This window comes from Oryzias latipes, chromosome 6 (assembly GCF_002234675.1).
Source record: "Oryzias latipes chromosome 6, ASM223467v1".
NCBI lineage: Eukaryota > Metazoa > Chordata > Actinopteri > Beloniformes > Adrianichthyidae > Oryzias > Oryzias latipes.
The window spans coordinates 3,289,714-3,307,751 of record NC_019864.2 but is presented as its reverse complement, the minus strand read 5'-3'; the positions used below and the strand labels follow the sequence as shown (position 1 = coordinate 3,307,751).

The window sequence follows — 18,038 nt, the reverse complement described above, 5'->3', positions numbered from 1 at the left end:
CTGTCGTTTAGCCAGAGTGACAGAGAGATATAGAGGACAAAACGTCCATCCCACTTTCTCAAAGCATCCGGAGGTCCTTCATTGTCTCTCATGTGGCTTTAAAGGCAACAGCTCCACACAAATGACAAGATCAAGACAAAAACTCACGACCAAAGATTATTTTCCTCACTTTTAAGTTTAACTTTTGAATTTACATATTTAAAACCCTTATTTTGTATTATATATATAAATCCAGGGTAAATCTTTCAAGAAAAAAACATCAATTGTCAAGTCAGAACTTTAGGAAATATACTATAAGCTCATTTCAGTCTAACAGTCATTTAAAACATGTATATTTGAAATCATCAGTATTGTCCCTGAAGCAGCCACTGAAAAGGAATACAAGATGATAACCAGAATGTGTGTGTGTGTGTGTGTGTGTGTGTGTGTGTGTGTGTGTGTGGGTGTGTGTGTGTGTGTGTGTGTGTGTGTGTGTGGGTGTGTGTGTGGGTGTGTGTGTGTGTGAGTTTGGTGGGGGGTTTTAGTGGAGACAAAACCACCATAAAAACACTGGACAACAGACAGCAGAGTCACTGGAGATGTTCAGGGTCTCCTTCAGTCTTTCCACATCCAAGACCATACAGCAAAAAAATGTTAGTACTTGGTAGTTTTTGTAAACAAGCTTCATTACAATTTAAAGTTTGAAATCTGGTCTGGACATTTGAAGGACTGCTTCCCTTCAAAATAAAAGCAGGGAGCAGAAATCTGACAGAGAGAGTGAGAATCTTTGCTGAGTCAAACCGGTCAGTGAATGACAATCGCCTCCTAAAGTCCACATCTTTGCACGCATTTGAGAACGTGACATGTTGGGAGTGAGACCCCTCTGAGTCAGTAGTTCAAGTCTCTCAGAGACTCTCTTGAGTTGCCTCTCACTGTCCACTCCTGGTTTTACTCTGCTCAGCTGCCTTTCAGTGAATCACAAAATAGCAGAAACAGTTCCGGCACATCTAAACGTACTGATAAAGTGAAACATGTTATCAGTTTAAGGTTGCACACAGTTTCAGGGGAGGGAGGACTAAAACCTCAAAACATTCCTCAGAGGAACAGAGATCCAGTGTCAAAAGCAAGTTGTTGCAGATCTTTTCTGAGCCTGGAGTGCATGGAGGACGGCGTTTCCTCTGCAGCATCAGAGCCAGAGAACAATCCAGAAATCACAACTGTAGCTTTCTGCATCACACAGAAACGCTAATACTGATTCAAAGAAAATATATTATACAAAATACTAGACATACTGGAGAGGATTTGGTTTCTGTGTTACTTCAAAACAAAGGAGGTACTAAACCGACATCTCAATCTGGAGTTAGATGTGTGTGTGTTTTGGGGTAGATCTGGACTGATCAGGTCTATGTCTAAAACCTAAAGGAGTCCAGCATTCCTTTCATTTTCAGTCAGTGTTTAAATGAAACTTTACAACCTTCATTGGCATCACAAAAACTCCCTCTAGTAGTAAAAAGGCAACACAAAGCTTTTCGGCTAGACCTGACAGACGCCATGAGAGGACCCTGACCTTAACCTTGTTCAACGTCTTTCTGGCCATCAGTAACTTAAACAAACTCTTATGTGAACCAGAGATGCAGCGATTCACCTTCACAGTTCGCTGCAAATCTCAATTTTGGGGTTTTGTTTTGGTTTGATGTGTGATTTTCATTTTACAAAAAAAATACAAAAAATGTGGAAATGACTCTTCTATAAAAATGTGCTGATGAGAGAGTAACAATGAAGAAAAAGCTTTCAGTTGGCTCATAATATGTCTGGTGTGATGTAATAAAAAATAAATAACAAATCCTTCTCATTATACAAACTGGTACGCAGTTGGGATGCAACAATTCAATCTTCCCCATGATTCAGTTTAATGGTGTAACATTCGGTTCAGTAGAATTGCAGCATCTCCAATGTTCACCACTCTGCTTCTCAAACCAGTCTACTGAATCGCACGGAAAATTTAACATTTTTACGTTAAATGAGTCATTTGAGTCTGATAAAACAGATGCACTAGATTGTTTTAAACTTTGTTTTGAATGTTCTTTTTTTAAAATAAAGCGAGCTGAAGAAATAGAAGGTTAATTCTGCTTTCTTTGTTACTGGGAGACTTGAGTGTTGATTATCTTGACAAGAGGAAATAGCGCCCTCTCCTGGACACTTTTCCTCTCTCTTTCCAAAAGTCATTTTTAGGAAATAAAGGAACCAAAAGCCTGTTTTCAGTCTTTGTTCTTCCTCTTCTGATTCTTACCAGGTCTTCTTATTCTGTTGTACCTTTTCTTTTTTTTTTTTTTTTTTCTTAACTTGTCCTGTCCAACAGCTAGGCAAACAGATGAGAGCTGAGGGCCTCTTGTGTTGGACATATTTTATTTTAACAAGAGGGGTTATTCATCTTCAGACAAACCAAAGGTATGTCTGAAGCTGTTGTACCTTTTCTTATCTATTCAGATCTTCCCTATGCATTAGCTTGTTTCCCTCCCCCAATCATCAAACCGTTCATCATCCTCATTTATTTATTCATAAAGCACCTTCCACCACCAGGGGGGGCCCAAAGTGCTGTACACACAGAGAAAAAATACTGTCCAGTCATAAAACATAAAAGAATAAAAAGCATAAACCAGTTTAAAAAAGATTCAAACCAGCAGAATAACAGGGCTAGGCTGAAATAGCGGAACAATTCTTTTTTAAAACTCTCCAGGGGCGTGACCTCTTTTATTGCTGGTGTCAACTGATTCCATAGTTTAGGAGCACGGTACCCCCGAAACGTCCCTTTGGTTCTGGGAACCATGAACTCAAACTGGTCAGTGGAACATAAGGACTTTAGGGGTGGATGTTTTAAAGGCAGACTGGAGAGGTAAAAAGGTGCCGTACCTACCAGGGACTTCAAGCTAAGGACCAGAATTTTAATAAAAAGCAAGTATTGCACTGGCAGCCAGTTCAAAGAGACCAAGATTGGTGTAATGTGGTCAAACTTCTTCGCCCCACAAGTAAATCTGGCTGCTGCGTTGTGGAGCAGCTGCAGGCTGGCTATTGAAGCCTTGGGTAAGCCAGCGAACAAAAAGCTGCAATAATTTAGTCTGGACAACACGAAGGCATGAGGGACAATTTCAAGGGTCGTTTTTGATATAAAAGACTTGATCCCAGCCAGACGTTGTATCTGAAAAAAAGCAGAACCTGGTCACGGCGTTTCTTTGGAGGTGGAGCTTCATTGCTGCATCAATTTAACACCCAGATTTGTGACTGTTCAAAAGAAGCAAAGGGGAGGAGAGCAAGACCATGACCTGATCCACTACTCTATAGTGGACCCAATTCCTTCAACACTTCTTTTTGTTTTGTGCAACTTAAAAAAAATTGCAGCAGGTTTTACTGTTCTAGTGAATGGGAAAGAAATTTAATTCGTTTACAGCTTTAAGCTACCATATCTTCAGCATTCTTTCAGCTGTACAACTATATTAAGCACGTTTTTTTGTTTTTTTTTAAGATCTTTGGGGACCATCCAACATTATAGCAAAGTTTTTTTTAATTTTCCAATAAATTAACAGCTCATTCGAATTTCAGTGAAAACCTGGTGTCGATTGTAAACCTTCTGATTGGAATTCAACTGTAGGCCGTTTCTCTCCTCCTCCTTATTTAAAGCCGCGGTCAAAGACAAACTTTACAGTCCTGCAGTGGGCGGAGCCATCTCTACAGGAAGAGGAGATCAGGACAAAATCTTTTCTGTCACCTCATAACTTCAGCACCTTTTCTTACACAAAAAAAGCTTTTTAGGAAAATCTGTTTGTCTTGAAAATGTGGGATCAGTTTTGATCATATGATTGCAAAATCAGCACATTAGGTTTCTGAAGCCTTTCAACTCTGAAAATGTGAGTTCTGTCTCAGTCACACGCACTATTTGTGGGATAAAGGAATTTTTAACACCTGAATCTCTTCAGATTAAGTAAGTACAAGTAAAATTGTATCGTCAATCAACCAAACGTACTGATGCATGAAATACTTTTACATGATGCTCAAAAAAGGTAATTATAATCATTAAAATAAAGGATGTACATCTTAATGACTCAAACTCCAAGAAGGCTACAGATGAAGTGAGAGAAGTTTTAGGTCTCTTCACAAACAGACAGAACCTTTTTCATTTTCTCTGCTCCTTGCTTTCTCTCAACTTCAGCCTCCTGCAGTGACTCGGAAATTGATTTCTGCATGCCAACTTGAGCAATGTCTGAATTCCTAAAATACATTTCTAGTCGGCTATGAGCAGAGCCGATGCGTGCCAGATGGACCAGGAAGAAGGGCACAGAGTCCCTTCATGAAGTCTTCACAGATTAGATTGCAGGTTTTGAGTTTATCCAAAGGTTATCGAAGATATTGCAAAATAATATATCCTTTACGTAATAAAAAAAACATACATTTAACTTAAATTCACAAAAAATAATACATTTTTTAGGGAAGGATATCTTTCTTTGTGTTTTTTAGGTCCGTCCATTTCTGGTAAAACAGAGCAAGAATTGAATGAAAAGAATACCTGCTCTAAAAAAACACTTGTTTGTATAGAATTGGGTGTTGCAAGAGCTTTGAAGGACATAAAGTTCTGTTTTAGCCACAGACAAACGTGTAAACAAGAGTTACTTGATGTGAACATTAGGGGTGTAACCATTCATTTTAACAATGTTTCTATTCATACCATAATTTGTGTTTGATGATATGACTCATAATCGATTTTGGTTCATTTTGATTAATCCGATTCTTTGACCTAGAATGGATCCAGATCATCTTTATCCAAAACTCCAAACAGCGTGACTCAGAGAGAAATTCCTGCTACTGAACAGGGAAGTTTTCCAGATTCCTTTTATTTCTTCCAGATCATCAAGTATAAATGAAATCTGTGTCCAAACAAACAAGTAAACTAGAATGAATGTCAAATCCATTCACACATTAGTTTCCTAAAGTTCACCACTGTTGTTTTTCCACATCCAAAGAATCCAAAGGGAACATTCTTAGACATTCTAGACACTGGATGGTCACATGACTTTATTCAAAGTCTGTCCACACATTAGACTGGAATGATGGACTGATCACCTTTTGCTGACATCACATGTATGTTGTCCACTGTGATGACCTTGATCAATTTGACGTTATAGTGAAATAAACACACCATATCTTCCAAAACTGATTATCGATTTATCTCATTTTAAAGCGTTTTCATTGTTTTCGGCCCATTTGATTCGATTCAATTAACAACTTGCCTCAGATCGATCTGATTTGATTGCAGGAATAGAAATTGATTAATTAATTAATTAATCATTACACCCCTGATAAACATTCAACAGACTGTTTTGAAATTTGCGCAGAACTATAGTATGATAATAATCTTAATTAAATATTATAGAATATAATCACAGACAAAAAGATGAAATAAGGAATCATTAAAAAAGTTCTTAAATGAATTAAAGTCCCACTTTGATCATCTTTTGATATTGTATAAGTGTTTACAGTGGTCTTTTAATTTTGATGACGCTATTTTTAGACAAAATTAAAAAAAATGTCATTTTTAGGGGCTGCACGGTGGTGCAGTGGTTAGCACTCTTGCCTCACAGCAAGAAGGCCTCCGGTTCAAGTCCTGGCTGGGGGACATGAAAGACACAACATCAATGGGGGACCTTTCTGTGTGGAGTTTGCATGTTCTCCCCGTGCATGCGTGGGTTTTTTCCAGGATCTCCGGCTTCCTCCCACCATCCAAAAACATGCTACATAGGTTGATTGGCAACTCTAAATTGTCCATAGGTGTGAGAGTGAGTGGATGTGTGATTGAGGATATTCCACCCTGCGACAGACTGGCGACCAGTCCAGGACATCCCTTGCCTACGCCCAAGTGGCCGGGATAGGCTCCGGCAACCCCGTGACCCCGAAAGGGAATAAACGGTTAAGAAGATGAATGAATGAATTTCGTTTTTAGGACAGTTTCTGCAGAGAGGCACGATTTTATTTGAAATTCACCTTTGACAGGTGGAAGGGACTGTTGGCACAGAGTGCCCCATTCTTCATTTCCCATCAACCCTTTGTTTTCATTGTCTCTTGGTAGCTTACAGCCCCTCACAACCCCAACCTAACATTACCAGTGCAACCAAAATGGAGAGCAACATCTGATCTATCCAGCCACACAGTTTCCAATCAGAAGCTTGGACGAGGAAAACAAAGACAGACATGGATCTATTCATCTACAAAATTGATGCATCAGAATGGAGCGGAACAGGTAGCTTGTAGCCCGCCCAGCATATTTTCCGAGTCACAAAAACAATCAATTTTGTATTTTTCCATCTGCTCCTGATTCTCAACGATTTGAAATACTTAGAAATGAAATTTCGAGCTTTTTCCCTCTATATAAGTCCTCCATCATGAGAAAATGCCACAAGAACATGTCAAAATAAAAATAAACTTTAAACTTCGTGGTTTGTGGATTGAGGCGAAGCTCCGCCTACTTCCTCGCCACATCCGGGTACTTTCTGCTGAGCGGCACCGTGCAGTCAGATTCAGGTCATGGCGGACTTCACGGAATACGCTTTCCCGGCAGGAGCAGAAAGTGAAGGAAGTAATGATGAAAGCGACATCAGCTGCGGCGTGGAGACAACTTATCTCCCCAAAGAGTCTGGGGAAAAAGTCAGTCCATCTTTTGAATTTCCTTTTAACTTGTTGTTCGAAGTAATTGATAGCACGCGACAGCTAGCCGAGTTAGCTAGCAGCGCTCCCGCCTGCTGAGTCACACTGACTGCCGAAATGATCAAGTCGATGTAGTTTTATAACTCGGTTCACATCCAAATAACTTAGAGCTACATGTTCTTAGCGCTTTTTGGACCACAGATTGGAAATATTCTAATCTGAGTCTTGATATTTGTCATAAGCATCGGATAGAGACCCATTGTCTGGGAAAAAATCGTGTTTTTAACATCATGTTCTTCTTCTTGTAGCAGTTTCTGTTGATGGAGGACGTATACAAAGGAAATTAGACTTAAAACAGCGTTTTTTTTGGAGTATTTATTTGTTAAAATCGTTGTAAATTAGGAGCAGACGAAAAAAAAGTTTGAAGCAGTGTCGTGTGCCACAGTCTTTGGGCCTCAAGCTCCCTGCTCTGCTCCATTCTGATGCTTCCTCTGTCAGACAAATATCCATGAATGTCTTTGTTTTCCTGGTCTGAACTGGAATCTGGATCTAAACTGGACAGCTGAACAGCTCCAATCATGCCCCTAATTACATTAGGGCTGCACAATATGACGAAAACTCGCATTGTGCGATATTAATGATCAATATTGCGATGACAATATGACTTTCGATACATGAATAAATAGCAAAACAACCAACATCATTTCCAGTTCACTGCAGCAGTTTAATTTAAATAAGAGTCGACCCTAGTCTACATAGGAGGTGAACATAACATAAAAGAGCTCTCTCCGATCAGTCAACAACTTGAAGGCGTATATCTAAATACCCAAATTTATACATGGATTTATTTTATTCGTTAAATACTTCAAGCTGCCATAAGATTGTTTTAATACATTTAAGGTAATCATTTATTGCAATTTTCGTCGTTTTTTGCGATTCGCGCACAGCACAGCTTGATATCGCGATAACAATAAATGTGCGATATATTGTGCAGGCTACTCACACCTGAATTTTTGGATCTTTCTCTTGAAGATCTTTCTCCTTATTATTGAATCCTGATTTTAGAAATCCCTGAAGTGTAAGGCTACTGTTGTTTTTTTTTCCTCAGGACCACGACTCTACATTTAAGTGTGAAGATGTGTGGATGATGAAAAGAGCTATCAGTAAAGGACAAACGGATGAAGTTATCAGGTTACTGGACAATGGCAAGTATGAACTACATTTTATTTTTTTTGCATCAGCAGGTAAATGGTTCTATAGAACAGCTTCAATCCTCATGTGTTTCTTTACTTTTCATTGCCTTATAACTAAACCGCTTGTTTGCATTGCTTTTGTGGTGGGCAGGTATGGATGTAGACACCAAGCTTGAGTTTGGATGGAGTCCACTTATGTTTGCTGTCAATATGGCAAATCACGACTTGGCCAAACAGCTGTTGGACAGAGGGGCCAATGCGAATTTCACCAAAGGTCAGTTGGATGTGGTTTCAGGAATCTGGGTGTAGCTGCAGTTTAGACGGTTGAGAAACATTTAGCACAACATTCAGCCTTGGGGGAATTGTTGGTGCAAAGTGAACTGTTATGCTGTGTTCACACCAAACACGATTCATGTGTCAAATTTACAGTGATGGACAAGATTGTTGTTACCCCTCAGTTAAAGAAAGTCCACAATGCTCACTGAAATGACTTAAAAAGTTCACAAGTAACAAAAAATTAAAATTTATTGAAAATAATCAAAATCAGCCATTACTTCGGAGTTGTTGATTAACCGAATTATTTAAAAAAACAAACTAATGAAATAGGGCTGGGCATAAATGATGGTACCCATAACTTAATATTTTGTTACATAACCCATTGAGGCAATCACTGCAACTAAACGGTTTCTGTATTTGTCCCTGATTGGTTGACACGTCGACCTTGCCAGTTTAGAATTTTTAACTCTATATGCGGTGTGACAGACCAATCTGCTTTGCCCAATGCTCAAAGCGCACCGCAGGATGTTTGCTTGTGTCTGTACATTGACTTACCATTGAAAGCTACGCGTCTGCCGCATGAATCGCATTCGGTGTGAATTTAGCTAAAGAATACAATTGCAATTCTCTTACTTTGTCTGATTCTGTCCAAAATGTAAATTGTCTCTATTGCTTAGTAGAGTGTGGCATTAGAACAGCCTACTGATCCTTTAAGTTTGTTTTGCATCATACATCCACCTCCTCCTGCTCCAACTACTTGTATCTGACCATAATCCAGATCAGGGCTTTTAAAGCCCAGTTCTTAGAACCCACTAATCTGTATGCTTTCTACCTTTCTTGCTTAAGCACAAAGGCTTGGTTAATAAAATCAATAAACCAATCTGAGTCGATCTAAGCTTAATAGAACAATCATTGACCCATAAAAGTAAAGATTTATCTTTTATGCCTTTCTTTTCTGGGGACCTAAAGTTACACTCGTGAGATTTTGTGAGATTTGGCTAGATCAAGGTTTGAAACAAATCATGGTGAGCAACTGAAAAACTGCTTGACAGTTTCCAAAATATAATGGGAAGATTCATGGAACATTACTAACATACTCTGATACATCTACAGTGTAATTATAACAATAACAGCAGTAAAGCCAAAGTCTCCTAGCTAGATGCTAGCGTATAATGGAAATTCCCATAGGACGGCCAACGCTCGTTCAACCTAAACATACATTGCTGACTAAACAAACAGCTTTAAATAATCACAGGCATGAATTTTCCAAACTCTCTGAAAGAAAAGTTTTTTTTTTTAAACTAAGCATTTGTGGTCTAAAGCGCAGTTTTTTTGCTCAAATCTTCTGGAAAAAAAGTGTAATTCCATAGCGTGAGATTCACCTATTGGCCAAACTGAAATGCAGGTTTCTGAACAATTTTGTTGAAGCTTCTCCGTTTGAGGCGTTAGGTGTGTGTGTGAATGGGATTGCGACTGTAAAGTGCTTTGGGCCTTCGAGGAAGGTAGAAAGCGCTATACAAGTATACGCCATTTACCATATAGATTGTTATTGAATTTCTACACAAATATATGTCAATATAATGTCTAAATGTAAATTCAAAATTAAATCTAATCAAGTTGAATCGAGTGGGCCGAATCAAATTGATATTGGATATTGCTGGGGAAACCCAGCCCTGATAAACACACCTGCCTTTCATGACCGTAAGATTTGTCTGCAGAGTTTGTTAATGACCTGAATCAGGCAAAAATAAAGAACATACAGGCTTATGGCTCCTGTGAACTGGAGGTCAGAGGCTTAGAACCTGTTAACTTTTTACATGTTGGGTTGCTTTGTATGGTCCGGGGGTGACAACCCACAAACACTGTTAATCTGTTTTCACACTAAATGAAAGTGACGGTATATCAAAGAACCTGTGTTACTTTGGTGTCGCCAGTGACATCTCTGATGTTAAAGGGGTAGGAAGCATCTTTGAGCATCTTTGCATCAAGTACTAATGTTCTTTAGAAACTCAAATAGATTCTGCTGTCGTTTACTGCCAACAGCACACTTCCTGAACTACCTGATGGAAAGTGTTGTAAAACTCTTTTTATGCAGCACAGCACACACAGTCATGAATTTGACTGGGTGAATGCCACAACCAGCACAGGTTCAGCTAACCCACCTCCAGCAGCCTGACAGACAAATCCCATCAAAACACCAAGGACGCCTAATGGTTACTGGAAGAAACGTGCCAAATCTAAACTAGATCATTTTAGGTGTGTTGGGGGTCAGGGGCTCTTGCATAACACTTGGTGAACTTGAGTTTTTCTTTTAGACAGTGTTTGTTGTAAATATATAACATTAGAGCAACATATTTAACTAAAACAAATATAACCTACTTGTTATATTAACTCAAGGTAAACGTTTCATGGGAAGTGCCCACAGTCATTGTTCTGACACCAGTGACAAACAGCACGAGGTAAATGGTTTATACTTGTATAGCGCTTTTCGACCTTCTCTAGAGGTCCAAAGTGCTTTACAGTCCCCGGCCCATTCACAGACATTCACACACTGCGCTGCCGAACACTGGTGCCAAACTTCCACCAGAGGCAAGGTGGGGTTCAGTGGGCAAGATGGGGTTTTACTGTCTTGCCCAAGGACACTTCAACTCATGGCAAGGCGGGAATCGAACCTGCAATCTTCCGATCAGAGGTCGACCGCCCTACGGCTGCACTACTGCCGCCCCAGGTGAACATTTGATATGCTTATCCTCTTAGCATCTCAGTTTTTGAACATGGTGCTCAACAAAGATCACAATTTTAAGAAAACTGCGAGCATTTAACTAAAGAATTCTAATGACAGAAATAAACTTTTAAAAAGTGCTCAGGAATGAGTAGGGCTGTGCCATGAGGAAAACTTGTGATGTTTGATATTAGTAAAAAATATTTGCAATGACCTCACTTGCGATGCTTGAAGAAATGGAAAAACAAGCAGGCATCTAACATAAGGGCACCATCCGATCCAGTCAAATGCGTAAAAGACTGTATTGGATTGTTTAAACACTTCAAGCTGCCATGAGATTGTTTTAACATGTATGCCGTTGTTGTGTATTGTGTACTGCACGGGCTGATATCGTGATTAAATAAGCAGCTCCACTTTTCTTGTTGAACACCTCTAGGGGGTTCTCAGACTGGACGCATTTGTTTTTTTTACCTGATAATCTGAAACAAATTTTCAGTCTGAATACACCTAAGCGGACCCTGGTGCGGGACCAAGAGCCGCTGTCTGACCCATCTTTGGAGCTGGTCTCGGTCCGTTTCCAGACGGACTGAGCTTCGATTCGCTCTGAGATTCCTCAGTCTGAATACAATCCATCCTTGCAGCGGAACAACTGGACCAAAATGGCCACCATAGCTGGTGGTCATGTAATGTAAACAGAGTAGGAATGTACCAACAGATGAGCAGTGGACAAATGTAAAGAAATTATGTTTCTGTTATCAAACAGAAAAAAGGGGCCAACTGTTTATTTGTTAGAAAGTTTATTTTAACACCACTTAAAATGCTTCATACATGCTTTTCCGTGTGTCTTTATGTAGCAGGTGCCTGGCGCTAAAACAATGCCATTACACTACAATGATGAGACACAGCAAATGTGGTCGTATGAATTCCGACTCATAAAACATATTTTAACGTGATACAAATCACTTATCCCGGTTTTCCTGACAATCTAGATGTCAAACACTTATTAGCGTTCCTTCATGCCCGACGTCTCCTCATCACTGCAGTTGCTAGCATCCTCTTAGTTGAAGCTCACACGGCACGTCTCCCTGTAGTAGCCGCCTTGCAGCATGCCTCTGCCATACCAAAAAAAACAAATAAAATGTGTTGTTCTTGACGTTCAAAACTGGTAATTTAAATATAAAGTTTTAATAAGTTAAGAGTCCCAATAAGAATTGTAAAGTGCAGCACGTCTGTCTTTCTCTTGTTGTTTTGACCCTCCCTCGTAGTTCCTGGTCAATGGCTGGTGAGATCTTCAGTCATATGGCTTAGTTTACAAGCTTTGGTCCGGAATAGAATGGTCTGCTTGATGCTAGTTTGAATGCAGACCAAAGGTAAGGTTTGGGACTCGATCTGGAACAAATTAAGCTGACTTGGTCCGGAAGAAAGGATTTTCTCAGTCTTAATACACCCTAAAGAAAGTGGGTTTTAGTGTTCTTGGATGTAAAGTTTCTCAGGAGGTTTACAGGAACATGGCTCCGAATGTAGAAGACAGTTTCATTAAAAATAGCAACTAGAGGAAACTGTCTTTTTTTTCCAAAACTGCCCCTGGCCTTCATATCCTAATGTTGTCTGTGAGTGAGTTGAATGTTTTTTTGAAACATAACTGATTAACTTAATGCTGTCTTTGATATTATTTACAATAGCTAGAATTGGAAAAACTTGGATTTCAGCACGTTACAATGCTAAAAATCAAATCAAGTTTCAGCTGTGTGGCTTTTGGAATGAATGCTTCCCAAGTTAAGTCATTCACAACAAAGTTAAGCCGCAGATGGAATGGCTCAATTTTTTATTATTGTCTACTTTTAGACAGGCTGGTAAATAATATTAACACTCAAAGTAAGTAAAGTAACCCTAGTCCCCAGACTAATCCTCCAAATTTTAGAATTGCTGCTTTTGCTGCAACTTAAGTTAAACCATTACCAACTTTAGTTAATATTAACTTTAGGTAAGAAGTTGACGTTTTTCTGTCAGTGTTAAACTTTAAAAGGGGATTTATTCCATAGAATAGTTTTTTTTAGAATGATGAAATATGTGTAACTTTAAAAAGCTTTGATAAAATAGTACAGGAATCTTCTGTCAGATCTTTTGTGTTTCTTCACTTTACAGAGCCAGACACAGAGAGACCGATCAGACCCATGCACCGTTTTAATTCATCTGATATTACTTAATGATTATGACGCCAAAGAGAAACCTGCTTATCCTTAGAATTGTTTTAAAGTCATGCACATTGCACCTTGATCAAAAGCAAAGCAATTGAAGACATCTGTTGGAGATGTTTCAGTTTGGCTGAATAAGTAGAAAATTTAGTGGGACAAAAAAAAGGCAAAGGAACTTGCTTCTTCCTGTTTTCTTTTACAATGAAGGCCTTTGAATTGTTTTTGGTAGTTAAGGTGAAATATCAGTTTTATCAATTTAGCACAAAATGTTACTTAAGGGTTGCATGGCAGTGGTTAGCACTTTTTTTTTAAATTTTTTTTTTTTACTTGTCCTGTCCAACAGCTAGGCAGGCAGATGAGAGCTGAGGGCCTCTTGTGTTGGACATATTTTACTTTAACAAGAGGGGTTATTCATCTTCAGACAAACCAAAGGCATGACTGAATAAACCCCTTTTGTAATTGAGGCCAAACTTTATTAATTTCAACCATGTTTGTAAATCTTTGGTGTTGGACCGGACGGAAAAGGAAAAAAGGGAAGAAGAGAGAGGGATGTTAGAGAGGGGGGGTGATAGTGAGGGGGGGGGGGGGTAAGACCATGAAGCAGCATAGAGCAGACAGGTTTACTGGTTGTTTATCATTACGGTACGGTTCAAATGTAGTACAAAAAGGGCGGGGCCTGTCCACACACACTCAAATGTTATCAACACACCTGCTAGCTGCAAAAATGTCCACATGTCAACATGTACACAAAATAGAAAGTGTTCACAAACGCATTACCTATTCCTTTAAACGAACTAGTGTGAAATCTTTCATTCATTCAATCATGCAAACTATTAGTGCAAAGGTGAGCTAACACCTGTGCTCAGGTGAGTGTTTATGTTCTTCTAAAATGGATGGTGGAATGTGAAAAGGAGGAGGATCGCCCAGCCACCCCCACACCCAGACCCCTGCCGCAGCAGCAGCGGCAGCCGGAATCCCCCCAACGCCACACGGGAACAGGCAGGGAACAACCGCCCCCCGGGCGACCAAGACCGCCACCCAGGCCAGGGCCAGCAGGACCGCCGCGAGGCCCCCAGAGCCAAAGAGCAGGGAGGCGTGGAGGGAAAGAGAGCGCCGCCCCAGCCCAGCCAGGAAAGCAGCCCCCCCCGCCGTGCCCGGAGAGCCCAACGCAGGGCCCCAACGGAGAGGCACGCCCACAGCCCCAGACGAGCACCCCACCACCCAGGAGTTCCGGGCATCCCCCCGCCCCAACCCCAGGTACGAGCCAGGACCCCCCAAGGGAGACCCGCTCCGCACTCCAGGCAGCCACCCACGGTTGGTCCAGGGAGGAGCAAGGCAGGGGCCCGCCGCCCCCGCCCAGGAGGGGGGAACCCCGGGGAAAAAAGGGGGCCCACAGTGGGTGTTGTAAATATGGCCCGACCAGGCTCGGCCATGTTGGAAGTTTGGCGGGGCCCAGCGCTCAGGGGCAAGGACCAGGACCCACCCCCCAGGGACACGAACACCCACGGCTCGGGTGTAAGGTGAACCCCCCCACCGTGCGGAGAGAGCACCGCCGGGCCCAGGAAGCCGGCACCCAAGGGAAGGGGCCAAGGGGCCCACACCCCCCACCAGGGAAGGGGTAGGGGACAGATGGACCCAGGTCCCACCTTCCTTGCAAAATGTGTGTGCGTGTATGTGTGTTTGACAGGGTGTGTGTGTGTTTATGTTGGAATGTATATATTGAAGGGGGAGGGGTGTGTGTACTAAGGGGGGTGGTTAGCACTTTTGCCTTACATTAAGAAGTCCCTGATTTGAATATCAGCTGGGACCTTTCTGTGTGAGCAGGGCTCCAGACTGCGACCAATTGGTCGCATTTTGCGACCAAAATTTGAGAGTGTGCGACTGAATTTTACATCCAGTCGCACATGTGCGACCAGTAAATTTGCCCCCCCCACCCTCCGTATTTTATACATTAAACGTGGAAGGGGCACGTCAATGATCAATGAAATAATCAATGAGACGCGAGCGCACACGCACGCAGGCAGACACACACACTCGCGCACATACTCATGAAACGCAAGCACGTACACTCGCGTGATACCCGTCTGTGAGGGGGCCACTGCGTGTGAGAAGAATAGAGAAAGCCACTGTGAGTGGCTAAAATGCGTGTAGGGGGAGGGGCCTAGAGATAATCGAGCGCGCGTAAACATCTGTGGGAAGGAAACGGAGACAAATATCATCACAACCTGATATGTGCGTCTGAGCTATGGGTAAGCGAACTATTGATTTGTTCTTCCGACCTGCGGCTAGTGTACCAGTGCCAGAGTGTACAGCAGGGGTCTCAAACTCGCGGCCCGCAGGCTATTTGTGGCCCCCAAGATGATATTTTGCGGCCCCCGCCTTAATATGAAGGTTTAATGTTACTGCAGCCCGCCAGTTTGTATGAATGACACTTTTACATTGTCGTGAGCGGAGCTGACAAACCAACCAATCACAGTGGGGTATATGACTCTTGGGGGCGTGACAATGACCGGGCTTTAAAGCAGGAAACCTGACCGCCCCCTCCCCGGACCACATTAAGGAGTTCTTCACTTTCCCTTTAGAACGTATTTATTCGCTCGTAATTTTCTAAATACATGCAGTCCGTGCTGAACTTTTCTCTGGGCCGCACAGACCCGGAGGAAGGTTTAGGTTTTGGTTACGGTTACGGCGGCGCATCAAACGGTTATGTCCTTACGGCAGCTCACCGCTCCCGCGGGAGTCGGGTCAGCTGAGGAGAATAAATGTCCCACACCTACATGCGTGACAGCTAACGGGGCTTGAACTTTAAACACGCTCGAGCAAAAACATTAGTTTTAGACACACTTAAAATACGTGGGGAAAATGCAACGATAGACGTGTTTGAGATGAACCAGCACCTCGCCTGGATCGTTGGGGAGACCGGGGGGGGGGGCAGCAAGACTAAAAGAGAACAGGAAGTTGGAGTTGTCCTTAACATTCAATTTAGTTTTAATATTCCTTTCCCCCTTAGTGTGATCTGTGTTATTATATATTTTATGATTATTTTAATGTTTTGTGATGTATGTAGCCTTTTTTAATGAATTGGTATTTTAAATTATTGTAATTAATCACTCAACTACAAAAACCATCAGGACACATGTCCCATAATGCATTGTTTTGTAGTCTGTAGGGCAGCTTTCAGTCAGTTCAGTACTAAATTTCCAGCTGTTTTCGGGTAGGTTTGCCCCTTGCTCCGCCCCTTTCTCGCAATATTTTTGTTTTGATTGACAGTTGATGTTGGAGCAAAAACAAAAATATGTCACACACCAGGTGATCTGCACAGCGTTGAGTTCACCTGGGTGATCTCAAACACGCTTATTGTGCATCTTGGCTGCACCTATTTGGTGTCACAAAGATAAATTTCCATCCGTTTTCTTTACTATTTGTTCTGTCATGACAGCGATGCTTTTGTCAGTTTACCTTGTTGTTGCATCTTCAAAAGTGCAGAATAAAATGTGACACTGAATTAGAAACAGCACATTGTAATTTCTGCATCTATTATTAAAGTATTTATTAGTAATACAGTGGAAATGAGTAGATTGGGTTAGCATGTTGATTTACAGTATGCGCCCCTAAATTTTTTGGTTGTGCCCCTAAAATTTTCAGTTAGGGGCCACAGTGCTCGTAGTGAAAAAAGTTAGTCTGGAGCCCTGGTGAGGTTTGTTGGCTTTCTCTGGGCACTCCAGTTTCTACAGTCCAAAAACATGCTTCATAGGGCGATAGGGGAGTCTAAATTTTTTTATTTGGTTTGAAATGGTTTATGTCAAGCAATCAAATAAGAATAATACACAATAACAATACAATCATCAGTTATCCATTCATACAATGACAAATCAAACTTAGGATAATTAGACATATTAATAAATATTGCTTCAAAGGGAGTAGAAGGAAGCGAACTCATATAATCCCACCCCTGTTATACCGTAACCATTTTATTACAGGATTTATCATTATCCGGTTCATAACTTTTATCAGACAAAATTAAGAATCTTGAAGTAACAATAAAGCACATGACAAAGATGAATTACTTAATTATGGAAAAAATAACTTTTAGAAATCAACATTACAAATGCAGATCATTTATCCAAAATATATGCAGATTGTGTAACTTATAAAAGTCATGCATATGATTAATAAAAATAATACTATATCAGTAAAATAAACAACACCGTTTCAAAAATGTTCTTAGCAAAATTTTATGTAAGTATAAAAAGTTCATTCAAATTGCCCTTAGGTGTACATGTAGACATGTGAGTGTGTGGCCCTGCATGACAGACTGGTCACCTGTTTCAATGGGCATCCATTGAAAGGGAGCCAGGATTGGGTTGATGTAGCTCATCTTACACACTCAGAAAACGAGAAGCAGCATTCGGGACTATTTAGAGACGTGAAAGGGACAACTTGCTGACTCTTAAATAAATAGTTACAGTAACCCAGGGCTCCAGACTGCGACCATTTGGTCGCATTTTGCGACCAAAATTTGAGAGTGTGCGACTGAATTTTACATCCAGTCGCACATGTGCGACCAGTAAATTTGCCTCCCCCACCCTCCGTATTTTTTATACATTAAACGTGGAAGGGGCACGTCAATGATCTATGAAATGAGCAATGAAATCATCAATGAGAAGCGAGCGCACACGCACGCAGACAGACACACACTTGCGCAAATACTCATGACACTGGACTGGAGCACACGCGAGCGCACAATCGCGTGTCATTGAGTGATGCCTGAGGCGGCCAATGCGTGTGAGAAGAATAGGGAAAGTCACTGTAAGTGGCTAAAATATGTGGAGGGGCGGAGCCCAGAGATAATCGAGTGCGCGTAAACATCTGTGGGAAGGAAACGGAGACGATTATCAGCACAACCTGATATGTGCGTCTGAGCTATGAGGAAGAGAACTATTGATTCGTTCTTCCGACCTGCGGCTAGTGTACCAGTGCCAG

At 41.2% G+C, this 18,038-nt stretch overlaps 1 protein-coding gene across 3 annotated transcripts in view; it reads left to right on the top strand.

Annotated features, from left to right (window-relative positions):
• The first annotated feature begins 6,499 nt into the window (after nt 1–6,499).
• Nucleotides 6,500–18,038, top strand: part of asz1 (ankyrin repeat, SAM and basic leucine zipper domain containing 1) — a 76,263-nt gene continuing 64,724 nt past the window's right edge. For 2 of the 3 annotated variants that reach the window (XM_004086224.4, XM_020701566.2), the window contains exons 1-3: nt 6,502–6,669; nt 7,778–7,874; nt 8,014–8,136. In XM_004086224.4, coding sequence (XP_004086272.1) covers nt 6,550–6,669; nt 7,778–7,874; nt 8,014–8,136 — 340 coding nt within the window. In that variant the 5' untranslated portion in view covers nt 6,502–6,549. Of the gene's footprint in view, nt 6,670–7,777; nt 7,875–8,013; nt 8,137–18,038 lie in introns of all 3 variants that reach the window. The other variant, XR_002289675.2, reaches the window with a different exon arrangement.